The 13,329-nt window shown below is 43.0% G+C and overlaps 1 protein-coding gene across 1 annotated transcript in view; it reads right to left on the reverse strand.

The window, feature by feature from the left end:
• Positions 1 to 2,438: 2,438 nt before the first annotated feature.
• Positions 2,439 to 13,329, reverse strand: part of trip4 (thyroid hormone receptor interactor 4) — a 126,651-nt gene continuing 115,760 nt past the window's right edge. The window contains exon 13 of the mRNA XM_068015343.1: positions 2,439 to 2,879. Within this exon, the coding sequence (XP_067871444.1) occupies positions 2,812 to 2,879 (68 nt within the window). The 3' untranslated portion in view covers positions 2,439 to 2,811. The remainder of the gene's footprint in view (positions 2,880 to 13,329) is intronic.

The raw sequence follows: 13,329 nt of genomic DNA on the forward strand, positions 1-13,329 counted from the left end.
CTTCTGAGATGCCGAGAGAAATGAGGTGCCTCCCACAACAGATCTTAGTAGTCAGGTTGATGTGATGTGTTCCATGGTGTGGAACTCGGTTACAATCGCACTTTCAGGTCATCCCTCATCTTCCACTTGTGGAGCAGGTGGCCGCATCGTCCATCCCCTGTGCAAATTTAGTTGAATACTGTCCACTGTCTTCAGAGGTGCAAGTTGAAGTCGGGAACCTCTGTTGTTGGGTCTGAGATGTGGTGTTGGTTTTTTTTTAAACAGTATACACCCCACAATTCCATCCATCTGCATAGTGGGTTTATACCAGTTGTATGAATATTATGCTGTTTCCCATACTGACCAACACACTTTTAAGCACTTTTTGACAGGTTTTTCAAGTCTTTGTGAATGGGAAGATCGGTGTTTCGAATTACTTTTTCCATCACACAGAGCACGATGGTGTCACAGCAAACAGAAGGGGGGCACAATGTAGGGCAACAGCAGTCTTAGATGCACTCAACCATCTTTTTGGCAATTTGCTACATAATCACTGATAACTTTGGGCTTTAGCACCTTACAGAACAAACAACTGTGGAGACTGTCTATACTTGCTCTGTACAAGAGAGGTAATAACCTAGGGCTCAATAAGCACTTACAAAGGGTAAACAATATTCTGGTTCTGATTTACGTGCTAACATTTAAAACGATGGAACAACATCCCTCTCGCTAGGATCCATGGTTTTTCTTGTAAAGGTGACATCAAATCCCTTAGTACCAGAAACTAGTCTAAAGGCAGAGACATCTTCTGCTGGCTTATCCACAACAACGGCCACCTGCTGCGTAAATTTGTGTTGTGCTCATGTTACTGTGTTAGTATTAGCGTGTCCTGAAGTAATAATAAAAGGTGAGTTCAAACCCCTCCATAACAGTTTGAGAATTTGAATTCAGTTTTTTAAAAAAATCTAGAAATAAAAGGCTGGAAAGTCACCATGAAGCTGTCGGATTGTTTTAAAAAAGCATTTGGTTTGCTAAAGTCCTTTAGGGAATGAAATCTGCTGTACTTACTCACTCTGGCCTATATGTGAATCCATTCCCACATCTACATCAACTGCCACAGGACATTGCTAGACTAGCAGAATGGGCAGATAAGAGGCAGACGGAATTTAACAAGAAGTGTTAGGTGATGCATTTTGGCAGAAGGGAGAGGCAATATAGACGTAATGGCACAATTCTAAAGAATGTTCATGAACCTGAGGGTTAATCTGCATAGATTTTTGAAGGTGGCAGGACATATTGAGTGGTTAGCAAAGCATATGGGATTTTGGGCTTCATAAATAGAGGCATTGAGTAGAAAAGCAAGGAAGTTATGCTGAACCTGTATAAAGCTCTGGTTAGGCCACAACTAGAGTATTGTGTCCAGTTCTGGTCACCACACTGTAGGAAGGATGTGAGGGTCCTTGAGAGGATGCAGAGGAGATTTACCAGAATGGTTCCAGGGATGAGGGGTTTTAGCTACAAGGTTAGGTTGGAGAAGCTGTAATTGTTCTCCTTGGAGCAAAGGAGATTGAAGGAAGATATGATAGAGATGTACAAGATTATGACAGGTTTAGGTAAGGTAGACAAAAAAAGTTGTTCCCATTAGCTGGACTAAGATGCACAGATTTAAGGTTTTGTTCAAGAGTTACAGGGGAAATATGAGAAAGAACTTTTTTATGGTAATGATCTGGGACTCATTGCCTAAGAGGGTGGTGGAAGCAAGACGATCAATGATTTCATAGAATCATAGAAAGTTTACGGCACAGAAAGAGGCCTCTTGGCTCATTGTAACTGCGCCAGCCTAATCCCACTTTCTAGCATTTGATCCGCAGCCCTGCAGGTTACGGCACTGGCGGTGCATATCCATACACCTTTTAAATGAGTTGAGGGTTTCTGCCTCTACTACACTTACAGGCAGTGCGTTCCAGACCCCAACCACCCCTCTGGGTGAAAAAACTTCTTCAAAAATTTCAAAAGGAAATTGGATGGGCACTTGAGGGAATTAAACTTGCAGGATTATGTGGAGGAAATGGGGCTGATTGGATTGCTCCACAGAGACTTGATGGGCCGAACAGCCTTCGTCTGTGCCACAATGAGTCTATAACTTAACATTTGAAATAGCCAAGCAAGCCACCCTATCAGTTCAAGAGGGCCCACCATCACCTTCTCAAGGCAATTAGTGAGGGCACTAAATGGCAGCCATCCTAGTGTTCGTCACAGCCTGAGAAAGTATTTTTTTCTTAAAAGCTAGGATGATGAATTCCAGCACCTTCAAGGCTGATGCAAAGCAACTGCTCAGCATGTGATTTTCCCTAGAACCCATCAACCTATGTTTGCGAAGGACTCAAAATGAAGAAAATGAACATTTCAAGTTCATGGGTTACTGGAAAGCAGAGTCATAGAAAAATAGGTTCCAGACGTTCTGGCAACTCCTTTAATCAATGAAACCAGTAAAGCTGAACAAGACTTTTTGTTTTAATTTGCAGAGATCTCAGGGATGCACTTCCTCATATTAGCAGAATAATCCTGTAGCAGGTTTGCAATATTTTCTTTTAAATTACCAGGTTTTTGAATTGCATGTTGATTGGATTACTAAATATCAAGGTTCTTAATTTCTGGGTTGTCAAATGTCGGAATACTGAATCGCTGGCGATTGCATTGGAGGCTTATTAGATTGTGGATTCATATTTTATTGGGTAGATTTTATGATAGGCTGTTAAATTACCAGCTGTGGGGCTTTTAGCCACGAAGCAATCCAGAACGAGACAAGTCCCCTGTTTGCTTTCTTTTCCACTATGCAATTTGTTTCTGTCGCATTAACCCCTTCTTTATTCCTTGATGAATCTTGGACTCCAATTTCCCTGTTATAAACCACAAAACAAATACATTTACTGTGAGATCAAGCAAGAAATACAATACACAAAAGCAAAATACTGAAGCTGCTAGAAATTAAACACAAACAGAAAATACTGGAAATATTCTGGTCAGGAACATTTGTGGAGGGAGAACCAGACTGAACATTTCAGGTCAATGACAATATGTTTGACGTATACCACAGAATTTTTTCACTTTGTTCCACAAGCTAGAAGGACTGATTATAGTTTTCCAACCAACTTTAATGGGTTAAGTCTTTCTGATATTTAATGTAGGTGACATGTAGGCATTGAAGATGACGATAATTATGTCTCATGGCTCATTTATATGCTTCAAATAAGCCTCCCCTTAGGGCTCATCAGTTTCTCTACAAATGTTAAGACCAGGAATACCTAACTTTTCGAAAGGTGGTACAAGGTGTGGTCATTGGAGTCAAAAACAAGACAAACCTTTTTCCTCCGAAGGACATCAGGTTACAAGAGAAGAGACAGAAAGAGTGGACCAAATTCATGCCATATTGGACTTCAAACAAGCAGATCTGATAAATCAAGATGGTTGCAAAGTGATGATATCCACTACTCAAATCAGCAAATTTCAATACATTTTAAAGTTATTTAGGATTGCTAATCTTATTTTAGTGCAAAGAACCCAATGTATTATTGACTATAGTTAAACAAGTGGTTTCTGCAGTCTATATAATTGGCTCTGCAGCATCAAAATTGTCTTTTTCATTCATTATTAACTACAAACCACAAAGTGTGACTGCAACAAGCTACTGAAAACAAAGTAATTCAGAAATCAAAAGCTATTTCTTTGATTGATCAACTACAATAAATTATAGGTCTGGTGGTGGGATCAGTTTCTGGACAAGCCCATTCTATACCACTGAGCAGGAAAACACATCAAACCACACAGGCTCATCAGAAAATATCCTCAAAACGGCAATTGTTTGGTGTAAGTTTTTTCTTTTGCTTTCCAGAGTTGTTTCCTGTTGACAATTTCAATGGTATTATACCAGCAAAAGAGAATTCTTCTCTTTCAGAAAAACTGAAAGATTCTTCGATTCCATACAAGACTACCATCGAATGATCCGCACGTTGACAATCCATTGGAATAGAAAACTTGCTTCAACCATTAAGGCATTGAATGACCATCACCCAGCCCCGAGACTTATGAGAAACAAAGAGCCAGGATGAGCATGATGAAACATAGACATCACCTTAATAGGAACCTTGGAGGTAAAATGCGGTACTCCATACCACCCATAGAACAAGCAGTTGCAAAGGTTTTGCTATAGGAGGTTTAAGAGACTATTACAGTAATGAGAGGAGCTGATTCTCCATCACTCCTGTCACTTTAACAGCAAAGCCTTGGACGGGCTGGATGTCACAACTCTCCCCAATTTGCTTTTTCCTAGAAAATAAATGGTCAGCCGAAAACAATGGCTATGAACACAACAAATTACTCTTGCCCTCAGCTTCTTGCTTTTAGGCGTCAGCCTTGGCTCAGTGGTAGCACTCTCGCCTCTGTCCAAAGGTTGTGGGCTCATGCCTCACTTCAGAGACTTGAGCACCAACATTCCCTAGTGGGGTGCTGAGTGAGTGCAGTACATCAGATGAGATGTTAAACCAAGGGAGCTCTTTTTCAGTGTACTGGCCAATAGTCATCCTTCAATAAATATGACTAAAACAGATACTCTGGACATTATCTTATTGCAGTTTATGGGATCTTGCTTTTTGCAAATTGGCTGTTGCATTGCCTACATTATTACAGTGACTACAATTCAAAAGTACTTCACTGGTTATAAAGCACTTTGGGACGTCCTGAGATTGAGAAAGACAAGTGATTGTGTTTCCCATTCAATTAATTAGTTTGAAGTGCATAGATTGATTTGTGTTTTTCCTCCCTTAGTTCTTTATTATCTTTTTTACTGATTTCAAGGCAGAGTTGTGCAGAAATTCCTGTGTCGAGACACATGTATCACAGCATTGGAGTCCTACTCTCTTCAAGGCACATGATTCATGACAACTTGAACTGACCTGCACCTATTCCAAAGTTATGATATGACCACTCTCCCTTTGATGTGTTCCTGCTGGGGTTGAATTGGACACTCATTAAGAATGGTATTCCACTTGTCAGGCAATCAACATGATTTCATGCTTTCTGCGACTATGCTTACATCCACAACAGAATCCTTCAGCATGTTTTCCCCCTGCTTGTTAACATAAAGGAGCTTTACCTCCTACACTGCCCTGAGTTCACACGTACACACTCCAGGTACTTAATAATTCCTTGCCTTGCCAGAGAGGGCAGGAGGAAATGTGTGCATAAGTCAACCTGGTATACAGAGTAGCAGCCAGAAGCAAAGCCACAGCTGCTTCATCAGTGTGGAAATAAATAGCTGGGGAAATGGATGGTGAGGAATGAAATTAATACTACACTGAAACAAGGCATTCTATTTCAGAGTTAAGGTAAACTGACATCAAGTACCTATCCATAAAGCAATGCTTCTTGCTGGCTAGCCAATTTGTCTGCTGGCTTTGATCTCTAGTTTCAAATGCAACATTACACTTTTACCCAGTGAGTGACTCAGCACCCTGGAAAACATCAATGCTGGGCACTTTCAGCTACAATTATTGAACTGCACAACATTTCTTCATTTGCATTATTGCATGGACAGGTTGTGAAATCTGTGTATTTTGCACCCATCATCCATACGCATGGATAAACAACTCTATTTCAGTGTACACAGTGGAGTTCCCAGTGATTAATAGCTTTTGACAAGGGCTGAGAGGCTACCTAACACACAAGCAGCAGAACCATATTATTTTCTCCTTTGAGAAGTGAAATCTAATGACACATTCACAATCAAAGAGCAAAACAAAATTTCCAGCATGTGCTGATTTCGTAAAGTTATCTAATTTCCCTATCAAATATTTCCTAAAGTCAGTGACACAAATTGAGAACATGGTGAATTAATTGACAGGACTCCAAGGAGAGTACCAGAAAAATACATCAATTCTTGCTCTGACAAAAAACTCTGCAGAAAGAAGGATCGACTGTGGTATTTTCAGCATATCTTTCTCTTCCCCTCCCCCATCCTACTTTTCAACCATTTGACAATTAATGATCCTCAGAGCATAGCCTTGCTGCACTATGGTTATGGTATTTCCCTGGCTCCATTGCCAGCAGGGAAAAGATCAACAGCTCCAAGGAGCATTGTATCAACTTTGGTATCTCCAGGAGTGCACAGTCTACTTCTCTTGTACATTCACCAGTCAGTTCCTGTGCAGTCCATAACTTGTTTACCACAGCATTTGAGTCACCAATCACCAGCTGTCACTTTATAAGACCGAAAGTGGAAAGAGCTTTTTTTATTTGGGGGGGGGGGGGGGGTGCGGTGTGGGGGGAAAGAGAACATAATTGAAAGATTCCCTTGTGGCATTTTTATTTGGGCGGGGTGGGGTGTGGTAGAGAAAAAGACAGACTTGTATTTATATTGTGCCATTCAAGACCGTAGGATGTCTCAAAGTGCTTTACAGCTAATGAAATGCTACTGAAGTGCAGTCACTGTTGTAATGCAGGAAATGTGGCAGCTAATTTGTAAAGAGCACACGCCTATAAACTGCAATGTAATAGCAATGAGATAAGCTGTAAAGGCCTGCTTCCCGACCCGAACCCAACGACACGTGTCGGGTTCGGGTCGGGTCGGGTCAGATCAGACATGCTCTATCACCACCTCAGGTATGTGACTCTAATGTTAATTTACTTTCTGGACTTTAAAGGTGGTTTTGTTGCAGTTATTCTAAGCTTGCGCAGGTAAGGAACAAAGTGAAAAACGGAAGGTAAGTCAAATGATGGTCGGGTCAGGCACGGGGAAAAAAAATGGAAGGACTCGGGTCAAGTCGGATGGAGTTCCGTCGGGCTCGGATCGGGTTTCATTTGCAGACCCGAGCAGGCCTTTAATAAGCTGTTTTTGTGATGTTGATTGAGGGATAAATATTGACTAGAACACTGGGAGAGAATTCCCCTGCTCTTTTTCGAAAGAGTGCCATGGGATCTTTTACATCCACTTGAGCAGGCAGGTGGCGTCTCAGTTTAATGTCTGATGCAAAAGATGGCACCTCCGATAGTGCAGCACAATGAATACTGGACTGGAGTGGCAGCTGTGATTTATGTGCTCAAGTCCTGGAGTGGGACTTGAACCCAGGACCTTGTTACTCAGAGGTGAAAGTGCTACCCACTGAGCATATTTTTGAAGCAGCTTTAGAGAACATGATGTATGAGGTAGTTCTAGAATCTGTACATCTACAACAAAAGGTCAAACCTAGGAACAAAAACTCTTACAACTAGCACTGACATACTTGTTAAATAATTGTGGATACCTTTAAAAAAAACAAGAACACTTGCAGTAAAAACAAGAAATGCTGGAACCACTCAGCATGGGATTTCAGATTTCCAGCATCCGCAGTATTTTGCTTTTATTTAAGAACACTTGCAGTCAAGCTCAGACCACAATTTGCCCATCACCAAACCTATCCAATTTATTTAATTCTCCAGGGGAGATTCTGAAATAAAGGTAAGCTACAATGATGATAAAATGTGGTAACATTTCTGAGACACCAACATAGCAAAACGCCCATGCTTGAATTTAACACTGCAACCCACAATTATATGTTTACATTCACCAGGTCCCTGAAGCACAGCAATCATTTATGTTCTGTACATATTTGATAAACCACATCCATACTTATCATTACACAATTCAAGACTATTATTAATCAGATATTTACTAGCTACTTGCAAATTAATTAATCAATACAAGATCTATTGCTTTTCCCTGGGAGTGTATTTCAGATAGTTGCTACTCTGTGGAAAACAATAGCATGCAATACTGAGCTGCAGGTAACCTTAGCGAGATTTGACAAAATTTGACCTCGGCAGAGGGATTAGATGACAGTTAAAAACCACTCTATCTTTGTCTTTCCTTGATGAAATTGTGGCACAGCCATCACTCCTAAGTATCCACTATTCTCTGTGCATTTAGATTCAGATACAGTAAGCTACCGCCTTGCTGATTGGTCAACACATCTACAGACAAAGGCATATGAGTTGTCTAATGACCCAGAGGAATCCCTCCCATCAGGAGCCAATGAAACATGGCTTATATAGCTGTGTCAATCGCCTCAGGACTGGTGTCAGCCACTGTAAAGCCCTTCTGCAGAAGTGGGGATACAGCCAAATTAATTCTGTCGGCTGTGACTGCTGAGAGGCATCCCAAACAATGAAACAGCTCCTAGAATGCCCTCTACCAGAGCCATGTAGATCTGAAGATCTTCAACTCTCGAACCAGAGCACGCATGTAACAGTGGTGAGGAAAGGTGTAGCGACACAGCACATTGATTCAGATACAGGAAACACATCATTACCAAAGATTAATTGGCCACTTATCTGGCTCAATAGTTGTGACAATAGGCTGCTACATTTGCTGTCTGAACTATTTCAGAAGTAACCAATTTGCTGTGAAACACAGAGATCCTGAGAGTGACGAGAACTCCATAAATGCAACTTCCTTTTCTTCCTACAAGATAAATACAGATAAGGTTCATTTGTCCAGTCTGTGACCCCATGGTGTATCCAATTGGCTCTTAGTCTAGTTTCCTCCGCTCCAATACTCTACCTGGGAGTCCATTCCAAGTCACAATCACTCTTTTATGAGCAGGAAACACTTTCTGATATCAGTCCTCAATTTGCCTTTTACTTGGCTTGCTTTACTATACTTGGTTTCAACGTGTATCCCTTTATCCTGCTCCCAAGTTTAATTTGAAGTAATTTATCTTTACATGTCTGGGTCGTCTTCCACAAATCTCCTCCTTTCAACGCTGAGACCAAATATCTCAACATCCAAACTAGGAGTTCATTTTATGACTCTTCTTCATAATGGTCTCCAATACTTGCTTATCTTCTATGTGCCTCAGTGACCAGCAATGGACACAGTACTCAAGATGTGCTCTAACTAGAGCACTGTACAGTTTGTTTGACTTGTATTCTATTGCTGTGGCTATGGAGCTAAACATTCTATTGATTTAATTGATTGATGCTGTGTGTTGATTGGGCATGTTGTATCTTGAGTCTACCAAGATTCCTACATCTTTTTCAATTTCTACTTTACAAAAAGAAATAAAAGACTTGGATTTATACCAGGCCTTTCATGACCTCAGGACGTCACAAAGCGCTTTAAAACCAATGAAGTACTTAAAATGCAGTCACTGTTGTAATGTAAGATTTGTCTATTTCATTCACGGAATGCCTCTGTTGCCCATTTTTTCCTCCCACGGGCAGTACTTTACATTCTTGTGTGTTGAATTTTATGTCCTCTTGTTCTACCTACTTAGATATTTTATTCAATTAATTCCAGAATTTCAAGACTGCTCCCTCCAGTTCCACCTCCCCTCCTGGTTTAGCACCATTTGCAAACTTGACCACTTTGCGTTGGGTTTGAGTCCCAGCCATTGATATAAATTAGCAGAGTGAGTGGTTTCAATATTGATTGGCAGGGTGGAAAGACATTTAATACTGCCTTTAGGGAACAATAGCTGCCTTCTCAAGATGTTTGACCTCCTAAGTGAAAATGTTGGGGGTCAAGTTCTGCCATTAAGTGGAAATGATAGCGTTTTCATGGAAGCTAGTTCTACAATGAACTCTCAAACGATTTAAAATAAAAATGCATGAGGAAGCTATTTTCTCAGTGCGCACTGCTGAAATTCAGCCATTCAGCAGCTCATGCGCAGGTCGCTGTGTGCATCCAGCTTCTGTTGCAAACAGAATAGCCTTCACCAAATATTGAGCTCCAGCAATGTTACAGTCAGATTAGAGTCCCATAAAAAAAAAACTTACATTTATATCGTGCCTTTTACAATGTCAGGACATCCCAAAGTCATTGTTGTAATGTAGGAAAGGCAGAAGCCAATTTGCACACAGCAAGCTTCACAAGCAGCAATGTGATAATAGCACTCAAGATATAGGACAGGAGTAGGCCATGCGGCTCTTCGAGCCTGCTCTGCCATTCAATAATGATTGATCATCTACCTCAACTCTACCTTAAATGACAAGATGATCTGCTTTAGCGATATTGGTTCAGGGATAAATATGGGCAGGAGCCCAGGGAGAATTCCCTGCTCTTATTCAAAACAGTGCCATGGGATCTTTTATATTGAGGACATGTCAGCCTCACCAGAAGGTCTCGTCTGAAAAATAGCATTTCTAACACTGAAGTGTCAGCTTGGATTTTTACTTTTAAGACTTTGGAACAGGACGTGAACCCACAACCTTCTGACTCAGAGAACAGAGAGCTATCCACTTAGCCACAGCTGACTCTTAACTTCAATACCTTGTACAAACAAAAGAAAATAATATTTAAGTTGGCTCCTGACAGCTTTATTATTGTTCGGCAGCAGTAAAAAAAGTTCAATTGGCCAATCTGTTTTTTTTTAAATTCATTCATGGGATGTGGGTGTAACTGGCTATGCCAGCATTTATTGCCCATCCCTAATTGCCCTTGAAAAGGTGGTGGTGAGCTGCCTTCTTGAACTGCTGCAGTCCATGTGAGGTAGGTACACCCACAGTGCTGTTAGGAAGGGAGTTCCAGGATTTTGACCCAGCGACAGTGAAGGAACGGCGATATAGTTCCATGTCAGGATGGTGTGTGACTTGGACGGGAACATGCAGGTGGTGATGTTCCCATGCATCTGCTGCTCTTGTCCTTCGAGGTGGTAGAGGTCGCGGGTTTGGAAGGTGCTGTCTAAAGGAGCCATGGTGCGTTGTTGCAGTGCATCTTGTAGATGGTGCACACTGCTGCCACTGTGCGTCAGTGGTGGAGGGAGTGAATGTTTGTGGATGGGGTGCCAATCAAGCAGGCTGCTTTGTTATGGATGGTGTCGAGCTTCTTGAGTGTTGTTGGAGCTGCACCCATTCAGGCAAGTGGAGAATATTCCATCACACTCCAGACTTGTGCCTGGTAGATGGTGGACAGGTCCTGAGGAGTCAGGAGGTGAGTTACTCACCGCAGGATTCCTAGCCTCTGACCTGCTCTTGTAGCCACGGTATTTATATGGCTGCTCCAGTTCAGTTTCTGGTCAATGGTAGCCCCTAGGAGGTTGATAGTAGGGGATTCAGCGATGGTAATGCCATTGAATGTCAAGGGGAGATGGTTAGATTCTCTCTTGTTGAGATGGTCATTGCTTGGCACTTGTGTGGCGCAAATGTTACTTGTCACTTATCAGCCCAAGCCTGGATATTGTCCAGGTCTTACTGCATTTCTACACAGACTGCTTCAGTATTTGAGGAGTCGCGAATGGTGCTAAACATTGTGCAATCAGTGAACATCCCCACTGCTGACCTTAGATTGAAGAAAAGTCATTGATGAAGCAGCTGAAGATGGTTGGGCCTAGGACACTACCCTGAGGAACTCCTGCAGTGATGTCCTGGAGCTCAGATGATTGACCTCCAACGACCACAGCCATCTTCCTTTGCGCTAGGTATGACTCCAACCAGCAGAGAGTTTTCCCCCTGATTCCCATTGACTCCAGTTTTGCTAGTGCACCTCGATGCCATACTTGGTCAAATGCTGCCTTGATGTCAAGGGCAGTCACTCTCACCTCGCCTCGAGTTCAGCTCTTTTGTCCGTGTTTGAACCAAGGCTGTAATGAGGTCAGGAGCTGAGTGGCCCTGGCGGAACCCAAACGGAGCATCACTGAGCAGGTTATTGCTAAGCAAGTGCCGCTTGATGGCACTGTTGATGACACCTTCCATCACTTTACTGATGATTGAGAGTGGACTGATGGTAATTGGCCGGGTTGGACTTGTCCTGCTTTTTGTGTACAGGACATACCTGGGCAATTTTCCACATTGCTGGGTAGATGCCAGTGTTGTAGCTGTACTGGAACAGCTTGGCTAGGGGTGCAGCAAGTTCTGGAGCACAGGTCTTCAGTACAATTGCCAGAATATTGTCAGGACCCATAGCCTTTGCAGTATCCAGTGCCTTCAGTTGTTTCTTGATATCACGTGGAGTGAATCGAATTGGCTGAAGTCTGGCATCTTTGATGCTGGGGACTTCAGGAGGGGGCTGAAATGGATCATCAACTCGGCACTTTTGGCTGAAGATTGTTGCAAATGCTTCTGCCTTATCTTTCGCACTGATGTGCTGGGCTCCCCCATCATTGAGAATGGGGATATTTGTGAAGCCACCTCCTCCAGTTAGTTGTTTAATTGTCCACCACCATTCACGGCTGGATGTGGCAGGACTGCAGAGCTTAGATCTGAGCCATTGGTTATGGGATCGCTTAGCTCTGTCTATCACATGCTGCTTACACAGTTTGGCATGCAAGTAGTCCTGGGTTGCTGCTTCACCAGGTTGACACCTCATTTTGAGGTATGCCTGGTGCTGCTCCTGGCATGCCCTCCTGCACTCTTCATTGAACCAGCGTTGGTCTCCTGGCTTGATGGTAATGGTAGAGTGGGGGATATGCTGGGCCATGAGGTTACAGATTGTGGTTGAGTACAATTCTGCTGCTGCTGCTGATGGCCTACAGCACGTCATGGATGCCCAGTTTTGCATTGCTAGATCTGTTCGAAATCTATCCTATTTAGCACGGTGACATTGCTACACAACACGATGGACAGTATCCTCAATGTGAAGGTGGGACTTCGTCTCCACAAGGACTGTGCGGTGGTCACTCCTACCAATACAGTCATGGACAGAAGCATCTGCGGCAGGCAGATTGGTGAGGACAAGGTCAAGTATGTTTTTCCCTTGTGTTGGCTCCCCCACCACCTGCCGCAGACCCAGTCTAGCAGCTATGTCCTTTAGGACTCGGCCAGCTCGGTCAGTAGTGGTGCTACCGAGCCACTCTTGGTGATGGACATTGAAGTCCCCCACCCAGAGTACATTTTGTGCCCTTGCCACCCTCAGTGCTTCCTCCAAATGGTGTTCAACATGGAGGAGTACTGTCTCATCAGCTGAGGGAGGGCGGTAAGTGGTAATCAGTAAGAGTTTACCTTGCCCATGTTTGACCTGATGCCATGAGACTTCATGGGGTCCGGAGTCGATGTTGAGGACTCCCAGGGCAACTCCCTCCCTACTGTAGACCACTGTCCCGCCACCTCTGCTGCGTCTGTCCTGCCGGTGGGACAACACATACCCAGGGATAGTGATTGCAGTGTCTGGGACATTGTCTGCAAGGTCTGATTCCGTGAGTATGACTATGTCAGGCTGTTGCTTGACTAGTCTGTGGGACAGCTCTCCCAACTTTGGCACAAGCTCCCAGACGCTTGTAAGGAGGACTTTGCAGGGTCAACAGGGCTGGGATTGCCGTTGTCGTTTCCGGTGCCCAGGTCGTTGGTCCGTCCAGTTTCATTCCTTTTTATTGACCTCGTAGC

The sequence above is a fragment of the Heterodontus francisci genome, chromosome 35 (assembly GCF_036365525.1).
Source record: "Heterodontus francisci isolate sHetFra1 chromosome 35, sHetFra1.hap1, whole genome shotgun sequence".
NCBI lineage: Eukaryota > Metazoa > Chordata > Chondrichthyes > Heterodontiformes > Heterodontidae > Heterodontus > Heterodontus francisci.